The following is a 14,306-nucleotide window of genomic DNA, read 5'->3' on the forward strand; positions in this document are numbered from 1 at the left end:
GAGATAGAGATGAGTGAGATAAAGATGGAAACTAAGATTAAAAATAAAAATAAAAATAAAAAGAGAGAGAGAGATAGGCGTGGGTGTGAGTTAAATTTGAGATGAGAAAAAATAGGAAGATAGATCAGGTGAGAGAAAGTGGGAAATTGAGATGAGAAAAAAAAATAGACATGGGTGAGAGAGGAAATTAATGAAAAAAAGTAGCACCAATTCTCAAATTTTCCCACTACTCAATTACTCACCTTTATTACATCAACAAAATTTGATGTGAAACAAAGATTTAACCTATTACAACAAATCGTTCGATGTGAAATAAAATATTAACTATTGCAACAACATATCTCAATTTTAAATAAGAGTTACTTATTACAAAAACACATTTCGATGTAACATAATAATTATTGCTACAATCTCATATTGATGTAATAAATTTAAGTTATTATTGTAAGTGCACAATTGCACCTGGATCCAAAGAAAATTATGGGCTCAGGCCCAATGAGCCTTAAACAATAAAATTTGTAGAGCGTGGGCTTGAAATCTAGATTAGAGGTACTGAGAACTTAACAACATGCTATGGTATACAAACACTTGTAAATAATGAATGATAATTGCTGATGGACCTCCTCGGACGTGAGTCGAGGACCACTTCTATATTATTTCTCTTTCTTTCTTAAAGATTACAATTCTTAATTTCTTTCTTGGTTACAGACTGCCCCCTTTGCTTTGGCCTTTACCCCCCTTAAATACTTCTTTTCCTGACGCTTTTGAATAGTGACCAGAAGTTTCAGCTTTACTGTTCAGGGGTCACTTTCCCATTAATGCGGCCAGGGAGTTAGGTGCAGAGTCTTTAATGTGGAGGTGGCAGCCTTTGCTTATGATATTTTTCTAACATAGGTGTATCTAGAAGGTTCAGGGTTTCCCCCTCTTAACCAACAGTCTTTCCAAAGTTCTGCCTTGACCTTCATAGTGAAAACTCCGAGTTCTCTTGGGTCTGTCCGAGGAGAAACTCACCCTCGGGTGTGTCCTCGGACCCTTAGCGTATGGCCCGATTCGCAGTACTAACAAAATTTTTAGCTCAAAAACATATCGGCTCTCCTTGCTAGAGCCCAAGGGCCCAAATGCCCGCTTGGGTCCTTTTACTCCCCACAATTATTACAACAAAAAACAAGCTAGAGATGGAATAGTATATATATTACATCCATTATTTTTTTTATTTTTTTTGGCAATAATACTTGTTGTATTATTTTTATTTTTTTCTTTGTAGTGGTATTAAATTTAGTGGGATACTAATGTAGTTCAACCTTTTATAGGTGGAATAGCAATTTCGTAGCACAGGGATCAGCTAGGCATTATTTAAGTTGCATTACCGGTTACCACGACTGTTACACCAATTGCTATTGTTTCTTCCCTTATCATCACCACTGTTAGCCTTTCTCTCTCACACACGCACACACGGCACACCCACCCACCTAGCCAACTGGCAATTTTGATACATGCACATACAGATAAATTAAGAAGGCGAAAGGATAGAGCAAAGGACAAACGTAGTCTAGGAATTGAGTGTGATTCGTTTGGTTTTTTATGCCTCTCTTTTCTTCTCTCTTCTTCTGCTTATATAGACAACACCACCACCCACTCACATAGCCACACACACATATAGAGAGTCTGAGAGGTTCACTTGAAACTTGTGAGTTCATTTTTCAAAACTGAGAATAATGAATATCTCAGCTTCACAATGGAGTAGTAGTGGGTGTGAGTCTGGTTGGACTCAGTACTTAGACCATTCATCTCTTCCAGAATATCAGTTAAACAGAGTTGGTGGTATTGGTGATTATGGAGGAAAAGGAGCAAGAATTCATGAGCAGGAAGAGGAGGACTTGTCCTTGGTCTCTGATGCTTCTTCTGGGCCTTCATATTACCATGAAGATGATGAAGATGACAATGGGTGTTCTTTTAATTCTTCTTCAGCTTCTAAGTTGGCTGGAAAAAGCAAGAACAAAAAGAAGGCCAAAGAGCATAGCAGACATGGACGGGGACAACAATCGAATCTTGATGACACTGCTAGCTCCCCTGCATTGAGCTATCCCAAGGCAAGTAGATTGTAATATATAGTATATACTATACTAGTGTTATATACTACTATTTGTGTCTTGCATTTCACTTGCGACAAGCTTCAGGGAGTGACTTCTTGATAATTCTGCAGGATGATACAGCTCGCTATAGGAATGAAGATTCAATGGACAATTTAATGAACTACTCTCAGGGTTTCTCTGCAACACAGTTTGAGGTATCTTCACTTCCTGATTAGTTTTCTCCATTCTAATTATGTGGTACTATCTTCCACTTGTGTATATTTGCAGGGAAAATCTGCATTCAAGAAGCATTTTGGTTTTTTCAAATCCTCCTTTGGTGAAAAACCAGCTTCAAAAGAACCAGGTGGCTCAATATGAGTTTTGGATTTTGAGTTTCTCTCTATATAGAAATATGTAGAAGCTTCAAGAATGTACTGCTGACTTTTGTAGGAATGTTGTTTTTACTCTTGGCAGGTGGCTTTCATGGAAGAAATAGAAAATGACACATCTTTTGTCTCTGCTGCTGCAGTTGCTTTAGATAGAGAGAGAATGAGATCAGAGGGCTGTAAGAGATAGCATTAGATCTCCATAGGATATTGTTCCTCCTTTTTTTATTTTGTTTTTTCTCTTTCTTTTTTTTTTTTTTTTTTGGGTGGGGAGGGGGAGGGGGGGGGGGGGGTTCAACTCTACCACTTCTTATCTGTTATTGTCAATGCAGTGATAAACAACCTGAAAACACAAAAATTAAACAAATTTCCTTGGTTCTATTTTCTTTTGACATCAATGGTTGTCACACCTTTAAACAGTCTTCTATTCTTTGCATTCTTGCCATGCACAATGTCTCCCTTAAATGGCTCTATCTTCTAATACAAAAAAAAGATTTGATCTTTATAAATTACCTAGAACGAAATAACGGTAAGAAACACAAGAAATATGAATATGTTTCATAGTGGATATCAATAAGCCTTTAATCCACCAACCAAAGTGAAACACTTCATAATTGGTAGAAATAAAATAAACATCTGTTTTAAAGTTAACCATGTTGGGAAGCACTCAATTCACCTAGAGATCTTACTAACGAGAGCAAACAAAAAAAAGCTCATCATTAAAGAGATGTGGTCCATTGAAGAGGAGAGTCCTGAATTCCAACTGATACGATGGACACCCATTTGCTCACACTCACATACACACAAATAGAAGAGAGGCAGAGAGAGAGAGAGACAGATAGGCCATGAATAATGATCATTGAAGATACTAAGGCCCAAGGCCAGCCAATGCCTCACTTTTTCCTACTTCAGCTATTGCCAGCTTAGCTAACAACAAACTTCGGGTGGGTAAAATTTGCAAAAATGAGACTATGTAAAGCTCATTATAGACTCAAAAACAGACAATTTGTGTGATGGAAGAAACCAAAAGCTGAGTTTCATTTTCCACCTAAAGGGACCGAAAGCAGTGCCCACCACCCTTGATAGCTACCCACTATGAATATGATCCATACATGTAAAAAACACTGGTGCAATAATTGAATTTCTTTTGGCGGTTTTTCCTTTGAAAATTTATAATTCTATATAGAAGAGGTTGCCACCCTCAGAATTAGCACCCATATCTTGGAAAAGGACTTTGGATTTCAAGAAACGGACAAGACCTCAACCTCCGTGTCCTGTCAATCTTCCTTTCTGGTACTTTTTTTAACTTTTGAAAATTAAATAACAGCGATTCTTATAGTAGAATTCAAAGTGAAGGTGATATTTATATGAATTGAGTAGACGCATAAGTTAACTATGATGATTGGTACACATGGCACATGGTACAGAGGAAGAAGATATGAGAACGATATTTAGGACCATGTTCCGCGCAACTTTGCACCAGTTTACCTTTCTATACCAATAATTCTAGATAATCAACCTGATCTAATTTGTACCATATTATGTCAAAAAAAGAAACAAAAGGTTTAAAATCAATACCACAACTAGCAATTTACACTGATTTGTGTTTTTTCATTTAGCTTATGATATACTTCATTCCTGCTTGTTTTGGTGCTTTGCCATGAACTCAATACCTCATTCCACCATTATGAGATATTGGCATGGCAATCTCTTCCATAGACGACAAACAACTACAGCATTTGCAGTGCCTAAATTGAGGAAAAAGATGAAATGTTGAAAATGAAAAACCCCAAAACTCCATTATTGGATATATGAAAAGTTTTCCAGTGAAAACTCGCAGACAACGTAAGAAAACAATGTGCAACCAGAAATTTGGAGGCCATTTGGTATGGCAGTTTAATCAACACTTTTCAATTTTTAAATAACATTACATTTATTTTTACACACTTTTTCGCCCACATGTATTTTCAAAAAATACAGACAACGTTACTAAAACAACGTTATCCAACAGTCCCTCCTTGTAAATTATAACGTCAAGTGGCCCCTACAGGTCCACAACTGCAGGTTTGGATGCCAAAAAAAGGACAAAAAACACAGTTTCCCAAGCAGGGATCACAAATGGATACTTGCAGAGAACACCCCCAAAAAATACGAAGGAGATGGTGGGGGCTGCAAAAACAAGGCCTCGTTGGCAAACACGCAGCTCACAGGTACTAAAGTGCATAATTCTTGTCCATAACAAGCTCAGGTGAAATAAACATTGCATCGTAGTGAAATGAACATTCAAAGATCATTACAAGGGTTAACTTACAATCAACTATGAACCACAAAAGAGAAAAAGTTCTTTTTTTTTTTTTTTTGGTATCAATGTAAGTGAGAATAACAGCCTTCAATGCTGAAAATAAACATACAAATCAATGACAAGAAGGATCTAGTAAATGAAAATGAATTACTGAGACTAAAAATTACTACTTTAACAGGTTAATAAGAATTATTCAAGGCATACAATACAAAACCTGCTTTAGACCCCCAACACCAAGGAGAAAAGCAGCGGTTGCCACATTTGAATCCCCCCTCAAAGGACGTAAACAAAACTCTTTTGAAAAGCAAATTATGTCCCAAATACATGTCTGTGAACAGGTGCAGCATCCAATGTTTTAACCACTTCCATCCATGATTTGTCTAGGATCAACAGGGAGTTTTTCGAAAGGTATCCAATAAATAAAACAGGATTTCTGAAAGAAAAAAACTCAAAATTTTTTCTACTGTTGAGTTTGGTCTCTGTCTGACCATCTCTGAATATACGTTTCAGTCTCCCTTTGATAGGAGTATTCTGCAAATTCCTCAATGCTGTATCCTGACCATTTACCAACTCAATTTCATCTTCTCGCTCTACTGGCTTCCCAAAGTCAATCAAGCACATAGCCCTAAAGCATAAACAAAACTTCAACGTAAGGCATATCACTAAAAATGAGAGTATCAAAATTGTAGACTGCTGAATAGTGTCCTACACAATGCCAGTTACAAGGACAAACGGGTCTTTTTCAAGGTATGATGATGATCTCAAAATCCTAAACAAACTGCTTTTACCAGAAAGAACTAAAAACAGGTGTGGCCAATTCCCAAATGTAACATCAGGAAGGAAAATTTCCTTGCCTAACCGCCAAATTTCAGCATCAATGTGCTGAAGCTGGTTTGCACAATCTCCTATGTATCTTAACAAAAGCCTTCTATATATCTTAAATAAAACAATACAATAGCTTCCATCAGAATAATTATGCTGTCCCTGCCTAGCAAAATCTCCTACAAAGTGAAAATTGAACCTACCAGTAAAAGACCTATGATTGTCAAGTCTGCTTGTTAAATAAATGGTAGCATGTTTTAATCATTTTGAGGCGTAGTATTCCAACCAAGTAGAAAATCAAGACATCCATCATTGCATGATCTTATCAGGTAACCAGTTTACAGATGCAACCAAAATATTGCATGTTTTTTCAAGCAATTCCATAAACATATCATTGCAATATCAATAAAAACCTCATAGAATAAATTATTTGCCACACTACGAGGGGAAACTTGCATTTTCTCACTCCTAAGGATAGGGTCATTTGCAATGTCCCTTATCAACTTTAAATTTGAGTGATCAACCCCTAAACTATGTGATCAGTTGCAATTACCCCATTGTTATTATCCAAAAAAAAGAAAAGAAAAACAAAGACCCCGATGTTAAAATTTCCCTAATTTCCATTACATGTAAACAAATTTTTTAAATGCTAATCACATGATCACAAATGACAATAATAATATAAGTATGATTTTTTATAAGTAATAATAAAAATAATAATATACATGCATGATCATGTAATAATGTGAGAAGCACATGAATTATATAATGATAGGGAGACCTTAAAAGTGACACCATATTTTCATTCAGTAATTCCCTAAATTAAAAGTTTAGGAGGGAGATTGCAATTGAACTTTTAGCACAAGGGTGGGAAAACATATGGTAAATATAGGCTTTGCCAATTTGTGAAAAGCATGGTATATGTAAAACTTATCAAAAAATAGATTCTAATGTATTAACACACTATAAATGTGCAGTCAAAACATTCATTCTCAAGGAAGATTAGATAAGCAAATTCACAATTGTCAATACACAAATCCTATTGCATATTTTAGGACAATTTGGGACTATTGAACCAAATGAGGTGTCATTCTCAATGCACACAGCAAACATCTGACCTTAAAGCAGTATCTTACTAGATTCTGGAGTCTCCCGGAAAAATCAGAAAGAGTATTGCAGCATCTTAGGATAATCAACCTTAATTATATTTCTGGGTATTACTTTTAGAAATGCAAAAGAAGTGCTAGTTTGTATACCATTATAGGAAATAAATATAGCATAAAATTTTTTTCTTTTTTGACAACATAGGGAACCTTTCCAAAGAGCTAAGCAGTTTATGCTGAACCCTTCCAAAGAGCTAAGCAGTTTATGCTGAACCTTTCCAAAGAGCTAAGCTGTTAACGCTCATGCCCAGGAGCACCATAAATTTATTTTCAATCAGGACATAAGTCAAATTTTATATTGACCGGTATATATTCAAGTGTTTAGTTACTTTAATTTTGCCAAGTTGAGTTCTCGTTGTCTTCTTTGGTCATTTTAGCATTTTCGCATGTTTTAAGCCCCTAATAAAACCACATCTCAGGCAAATATACAAGAAGAGAGGAGCACCTGGCACTGTAAACGATAACAGATGTCGAATTCGATGAGGGCAAGAAAGAAAGCCCTATGACTTCCCCAGGAAACTCTTGATATCTCTTTGGCAGAACAAATGTATGTTGTATCGACCATTCTCCTAATTGCCTGGCCTCTACGTCAAATGCATAGACCTGATTTGAAGAGGTTGTAAGAATAAGCACATTGTTGCTCCTTGGAGGAAAACCACCAGCTGTAACAGCGGCACCATCCAATCTTGAAATGAACCAGTGCTGCCTGTTCCACAGAACCAAAAGGAGTTCATAACAAAGAAAGATCAAGGCATAAAGGTGACCTAGAGGACCATAGTCTGATTAAATAATGATTAATTTGTGATTCAGCAAAATCAGAACTTCAATACTACACCACCTTGGGCCCAATTATACAGGATCCTCCCCACAAGCATTCAGCCATGGCCATAACCATCAAGATAATGATGGATTCATAATACCAATTAGAGTCCCACCATTAACATATGAAGCAAAAGTAATCTTTACTTGCACTCAGCAAACAAAATCATAATCAGTACATTCTCAGACAATTTATCGATGGATCTGAGGATCTCCCTAGATGCCTAAATCTCATGAATAGGTACAAGAAAAAGTAACGTAAGTAAATGCTTGATATTGTGTGGTTCCAAACCTTAAAATCTCCAGATTAAATATATACACATCTCCAAAGCAGTTAACAGCAGCTAGCCACTGTCCATCAGAACTTGTAAACATTCTTGTGATAGGAGGCTCACTAGGTGGTAATTGCTCATCACGCAATTCACGGCATGGGGTGAAGGTATGGACTAACTGTGAGCTGCCAACATCCACAACCTGTAGTATCCAGAGGGAAAAAGGTCAAGAAACATAAACTAAATAGTGGTAGATAAATCAAACTAAATTTTCCATCCATCTGCACTAATGCTTGGCTAATAAAGACTTGACAGAAACTACATGCACATGCTAAGGTTTGGCCAGATGTTCCCACAATCCAATTAGTGCACTTCATTGCAAGCATGTCTCAAAGCCATATGCATCTTAGTCATTCTTGTGAGGTTTAAAACTTCCCACCGGTTTATCCACATGGTGATCAAATGCATTGAAAAGTTAATCCTAGGGGATTTGTGTCAGACTACATGTAAGAGCTTACTCTTAAGTAGTCTTAGGGTGTACCGTTTTTCTCATTAGATAAAGAAATGGGTCTTAAGGTATATCTCATAAAGCCATAAAATAAAATATAAAAATTAGTGATAGTGTGACAAAAGCCATGTATACATCACATGATTAAATCTGTTAGCCTTAACAGAAAATACTGACAGAAGGTTTGTGTGTCACATACCCAATGTCTAGAGACTTAATCGTTCAAATTGAAAGTCCAAGTACCAATTTGACTTTCACATCACAGTCCAGGGGGAATATTTGTAAAAACCCCTAAATTAACAATGGAAAGTTCTGTTCAAAAGTTAGTAAAACATGATAAAAGACAGTTGACACATAAACCCTCAGAAATTATGAATGATAATTTTACCATAAATGTCCATATTGAAAGCTTAAAACCTAAATTCAGTACGAGTACTTGACATAGGCATAAGACAAGCCACAAGCCCTGAGGTACAATCTCAGTGAACCTCACACAAGTCACTGAAAATATTTCAGCCTAGTTTAAACTTAAACCCTAAGGAGTCCAACCACAAGGAGCATTCCTTCTGAAATACAAACTAAGAAAAAACTACACAAATTTAAAAAGTGATAATATTAAAATCAAAACAATATAGATGGACAGCTTACATATATCCTTCTATCATGACCAGCAATCATCAAACGAGAGGAATCAAAACTAAAAACCATTGAATGGCCAAACGGTATTCCTGGAGGAAGTTGCTTTTTTTTAACAGTCCATGTACTTTTTCCAACTTCATGCATCTTCAATTCAAATAGGCTGGGTCTCACATGATCGGAATATGCAAAAAAAGCCCCTGAATTAGAAATAGAACTGCAAATGATCTTCCGAGATGCCTTTGTTTTAACTCGAGCAAGTAGATCTGTCATAGCAAGGCCCCCAGAAGGTCCACAAGCCATGTCAGGAAAGGCAACACATTTTGTGCGTACACAGGAAATATCTAACCAATGGGAATTCTGGACCAGAAGCAGCGGTTTCTTATTGAAAACCGTATTATGCACCAGCTGAATGGGTACCCTCTGAGGTGCAGGGCAGATATCATGAGGAGAGAAGTTGGTGAACTCATTCACTGAGTATGCAAAAAGCTTTGTATCATCACCAGCTGAGATAAGCATAGGAACTCCCAAGTGGGCCCACTTATGGTAACTAAATTCAATTGGCTTCTCACTATGACGAATTCTTTTTATCTTTTCATCCGGCAATGGATCTGCCAATTAGAATAATGTAATTAAAAAATGAGAAACAGCCCAAAAGTATGACAAGAACTATAAATAACTAAAGGCTATATTCATCCATGCACATACATGCACCTAGAATGTGTATGCATGAATGAGAAAAGTAAATATATAACAATAAAAAAAATATCAATGTTAAATCCCTCATAGACAGACCTTCCCTGCAGATTGGAACAGCTACAGTCAAAGCCCTAACATCATGTGTATGAGCTCTTACATAACCAATGTAGTTCCATTTCTTCATCACTATAGAGGAAGCCTTGTCATCACTAGGTCCAACTTTCTGGCTGGAGAGCTTATACATAATAACCTACAAACAAACAAACAAACAACATTAGTAAAGGGCAGCTTTTTTTATTTTATAATTCAACTGTTACAACAAGTGGGGAGGGGGGATTTGAACCTTGGTTCTCCATATAAATGAGAAGAAGCAATGCCACTAAGAAGGCAGCTCATATAAAGAAAATAAAAATCATTAATACAAATTTTCTAGGGAATAATAAGATAACGAAACTGGTTCAGAAACCAGCACAGAATCTGTCACATACTCATAAATAAAAATAGGGATAATAAGAGAACACAAACAATATAACATATACACACATATATATATACATATCAATAGTTCCAACGGGGAGGGGGGGAACTGAACCCTAGATGTCATAAACACACCAGGAGGTGCCAACTAGTTGCAATAAAAGGCTCTTGATGAGAAATATAATAGGGAAACAATTAGGGATGTCTCATTATGTTTGAAATTTGCAGAATTCCTATTACATAACAGAAGATTGTCAAAGGGGAGACCTCCACTTTGATTAGTTTCTATGGAGATCTTAATCCCCAAAAGCTTGCAACAAAATCAAGGAAGAGAAGCAATATGGGAGCAAGGAAGATGGTGGATTTAAAAAAACCAAAACAGCATTTTTTTAATACATCTAAAATTGTCTAAAATTGGGGGTGGGAGGATTTGAACCTTAGATGTTTCTGTTGGAAACACTAGGAGATGCTAACCAATTGAATAACAAGGCTCTTGGCATTTTTACCATTAATAAGCTGGGAAAATATTTCTTTATTTGTTCATAATTGGGAAGAAGGTTAACAGCCTTCTTATTTCCCACAGAAGAAACAATACATGGAATGGAGCAAACCGAGCTAGTTTACCAATCCATTATTCAAGTTCTGGGTTAAAGTACTCCTAGAGAGCTAGCGAGAAGTTCTGGATCATGAACATCACCTAGTTTAGAAAGATCCCAGCACATTCAACTTCCCACCATAACCTAAAATCACCATAGAGCTTAGGCTGACCAGAAACCAAGCCCCTATTATTACTTTTTCATCTATATAATCTAACAAGTAATAAATAATAGAACTAAAGTTTTAGACTACCAGAATAGAGTACCAATATTGTTGGGCCAACAAGGCTTAGCAAAGCTTGAGCCTTTCTAACAAACCAGATAAATGTAAGCGAAGCTCAATATAGCCAAATAGAAATAATGTTGCACAAAAAGTAAATTTTGAAAGCTCCTAACTGTCTCATAAAATTTTCTCTAAATGTTTCCCTGACTAGCTTTTTCCTAACCATCTTCACTTTTTCATATTCTAGCAACAATTATATAACTCGCATGAATATTCGGCGCAACATCACTGTCAGTGTCAGTGTAAGACAACCTTGCCAACGGGCCTCTCTCATCATGCAAATCAGTCACTAAAATGCTTTCATTTTTATTTTCTTGCAGTCACACAATCCAGTCCCTACTAACACCAAAAAAACTAAAATATTTTGTCTGAATTTTCAAAAATTGACATTTAAGTGAAACTAGCCACAACAATTTGTAGAGAAATATCGCATAACACTATAATGCTGAATACTGCCTACCTGACAAACAATTTTATTCACTAATACCTTCAAATAGAAGATGATGATTTAGAAAGTAAGTGCTGATACCACATGTCAAGTTGATTGCAGAATAAACCAGAAAATTTATAGTTGACATCTTTAAATTGGACCAGCATCCTGTTGTATACCTGACCATCAGAACCAGCAGAAAACACTCTGTTATGGCTGGGAGCCGCTGCCAGAGCATTCGCATCACCTTTGTGAAGAGAATGTGCCTGCAAAAGCGTCCCATGCTGACTGTCCCAAAACTGGACGCTACCAGTACTATCTGCACTAACAAGGGTCCCACACCTAAAATGAACAATCGCTCAATATCAGCAATGTATGGCAGTGCCTTAGCAACAAACAAAATGAAGCAAACCCTCATAAACCACACACAACCACAAGCTAGTGAGATAAAAAAATGCATCTGCGCTATACCTCAATGATAGTAATGACCATACACACAGTTCTGGGCCACTACCTGAACCCCCAAGTCCAACTGTAATCCTGTAGATCTCACGACCATACTTGGCATCCCAGCATCTTACAAACCTGAGAAAGGGAGGAAGAGACATTGTTGCATGATTTATTATTTTAATCACAATAACTGCAGTAATCAAAGATATATCCAAGTTCAGTGAAATTGCAAGCATGATAGGTGAAGCGTGTTCCAGAACTTTAGTTAGTCAGACATGCAAAAGCTCACATACATACCCGTCACTACTCCCTGAATATATCATTTTTGCATCAGGACTCCACGTCACGCTTAAAACACGTCCTAGAGAATAATAATACAACATTATGATCTCTACTATTAGAATTCAAAACAAAAGGAATCTATGAGATAGCAAGCATATACAATGTGAGGAACAGGTATCTCACCACTGACCCTAGGCAATGATTTAGTGTATACCAATTCATCCAAATCAGAGATACTGTATATTCGCACAGAACCATCATCACAAGCAACTGCTAGACGAGGAAGCTCAATGACAGGCTGCTCTTGAAGCTCATCCGAGTCAGAATCATCCTCACTATCACTGGTTTCATCACCATCACCATCCCCCTTGTCATTTAAAAACCCATTTACCAAATGCTCAGGCTTGGGCTTTGTATCAACTACACCCTCAATATAGGGCGCCACCGCCATCTGCCATATCGAGACCCCAATTGAACCTAACACAGTCTGCAAACAAACGCAAGTTTAGAAACACTTTGCATATTCCATGTGCCAATCATTGCAACACTAAGCAAATGTGAGTTTATAATGATAACAAAACCGCGTGAAATGACTATCTATATTACACAACCACCATAGACTATGTCACTATATTTTCATGGATCAAAGCTATAGTTCAAAAATGTAATTTACAAACGAAGCCAATGTATACCTTCTGCTTTAAGTCGAAAAGATCCCACTCGGAAACCGAACCATCGATACTAGACGAGAACAACCGACCACAAGGCAAGCCTTTAGAACCAGCTCGACACCACACAAGCGAAGAAATCCTCGAGTTAGGGTCTCCATGAATCGTCTGAGCAATAAATCATATAAAATAAAAAAAAAAAAACCACAATTTTATGAATATGATATTAACCAGAGAGGAAAATCAAAGAGGGGTGAGAGATTTGAAGGTACCAGCTGACAGTGCCAGCCGACTGAGCCGGGAGAGACGAGCCAAATCTCGAGGGAGCCGTCATCGCGAGCTGCGGCGACTTGGGAGTCGTCGGCGCTGGTGGCTAGGGCTACTACAGGAGATGGCTTCCAATCGATTGAGCTGTTCTTGTACGCTTCTAGCATTTTCTTTTTTTGATTTTGTGGATTTTTTCAAACCCAAACCCTTCGAAAGAAATCGACGCTATATTGGTTGTGGTTGTCGTTGTTGTTTATGCGTCTGTGTGTGAGTGAAGTGAGGGGAAAAAGAGACCAACGAAATAGAACATGACAGAGAATTTAGGTTTTGAGCTTGAGGGTTTAAGGTCATCATACTCATGTGTATTATATGACCCGGATGTTTGTGGGCCGGGTTTGGAAGATCCATTTTATTCATGTGGGCCTAACTTTGAATTTTGAATAAATATAAAGTCCGAACGATCCATTTTATTCATTTGGGCCGGACTTTGAATTTTGAATATATATATTAAGTCCGGTTACTGATGGTACTAGGCCTATATTTGGTTTTTACTTTTTAGTGCTTGCGATAAAATTTAGGGGTGTGAGGTCGGGTTGAAGGGATTTTTTAACCCAACCCATCATGGTGGGTCAAAAAAAATTCAACCCAATTTAATCCAACCTAACCCACATGGGTCAGGTTAAACTCATGGGTTAAATAATTTTTATTATTATTATTATTATTAAATTGAGTATAAGAAAATATAAATATAAATATATTTAAAAAATTCAAAGATTAGTATCAATGTAACTCCTTAAAGACAAACAACACTAATGACTAAACAACAATAGTAATTTACTAGGGTTTGTGTGAACTAATTAGCTTTTATATAGGATAGGAAGAGTTAATTATTTTAAAAAATTTATTAATTATATAATATTATATATATATATTAAATATATGGGTGGGTCGGGTTGGGTTTGGCGGGTTTAAAATTTTATGACCCAAACCCAATCCGACCCACTATCAAAAAAATTTTTATAACCCAACCCAACCCACCAATGCCTAAAAACCGACCCAATCTAATGGGTTGGGTTGGGTTGGGTTGGGTTGGGTTGGGTCGGTTTTGGCGGGTTGGCTTCACACCCCTAGCGATAATAAAACTCTAAGGGTCTGTTTGGATTGAGGAGGGAGA

At 36.9% G+C, this 14,306-nt stretch overlaps 2 protein-coding genes across 2 annotated transcripts; one reads left to right on the top strand and one right to left on the bottom strand.

Moving 5' to 3' along the window:
* The first annotated feature begins 1,419 nt into the window (after positions 1-1,419).
* Positions 1,420-2,718, top strand: LOC142614122 (protein SOB FIVE-LIKE 5-like). Its single transcript, XM_075786668.1, has 4 exons — positions 1,420-2,090; positions 2,204-2,287; positions 2,361-2,436; positions 2,547-2,718. Exons 1-4 carry the CDS (start codon positions 1,716-1,718, stop codon positions 2,573-2,575), a joined length of 564 nt encoding a protein of 187 aa, XP_075642783.1. The 5' UTR covers positions 1,420-1,715; the 3' UTR covers positions 2,576-2,718.
* A 2,172-nt stretch (positions 2,719-4,890) lies between these two features.
* On the bottom strand, positions 4,891-13,467 carry LOC142613428 (WD repeat-containing protein PCN). The gene is made up of 11 exons (XM_075785791.1): positions 13,138-13,467; positions 12,890-13,033; positions 12,381-12,684; positions 12,213-12,276; positions 11,937-12,050; positions 11,645-11,807; positions 9,776-9,929; positions 8,993-9,591; positions 7,857-8,038; positions 7,191-7,451; positions 4,891-5,385 (listed from the first exon to the last, which is right to left on the bottom strand). The coding sequence occupies exons 1-11, from the start codon at positions 13,297-13,299 to the stop codon at positions 5,070-5,072; spliced, it is 2,463 nt and encodes an 820-aa protein (XP_075641906.1). The 5' UTR covers positions 13,300-13,467; the 3' UTR covers positions 4,891-5,069.
* Positions 13,468-14,306: the final 839 nt, after the last annotated feature.

The sequence above is a fragment of the Castanea sativa genome, chromosome 10 (assembly GCF_040712315.1).
Source record: "Castanea sativa cultivar Marrone di Chiusa Pesio chromosome 10, ASM4071231v1".
In the NCBI taxonomy this organism is placed as follows: Eukaryota; Viridiplantae; Streptophyta; class Magnoliopsida; order Fagales; family Fagaceae; genus Castanea; species Castanea sativa.

Coding starts and splice junctions, on each gene's coding strand:
- LOC142614122 (XM_075786668.1), top strand. CDS start 1,716: ATGAATATCTCAGCTTCACAATGGAGTAGTAGTGGGTGTGAGTCTGGT. Junction 2,091..2,203: donor CTGCATTGAGCTATCCCAAG/GCAAGTAGATTG, acceptor ATAATTCTGCAG/GATGATACAGCTCGCTATAG. Junction 2,288..2,360: donor TCTCTGCAACACAGTTTGAG/GTATCTTCACTT, acceptor GTATATTTGCAG/GGAAAATCTGCATTCAAGAA.
- LOC142613428 (XM_075785791.1), bottom strand. CDS start 13,299: ATGCTAGAAGCGTACAAGAACAGCTCAATCGATTGGAAGCCATCTCCT. Junction 12,051..12,212: donor TATTCAGGGAGTAGTGACGG/GTATGTATGTGA, acceptor TCCCTTTCTCAG/GTTTGTAAGATGCTGGGATG. Junction 11,808..11,936: donor TGGTCATTACTATCATTGAG/GTATAGCGCAGA, acceptor TGTTCATTTTAG/GTGTGGGACCCTTGTTAGTG.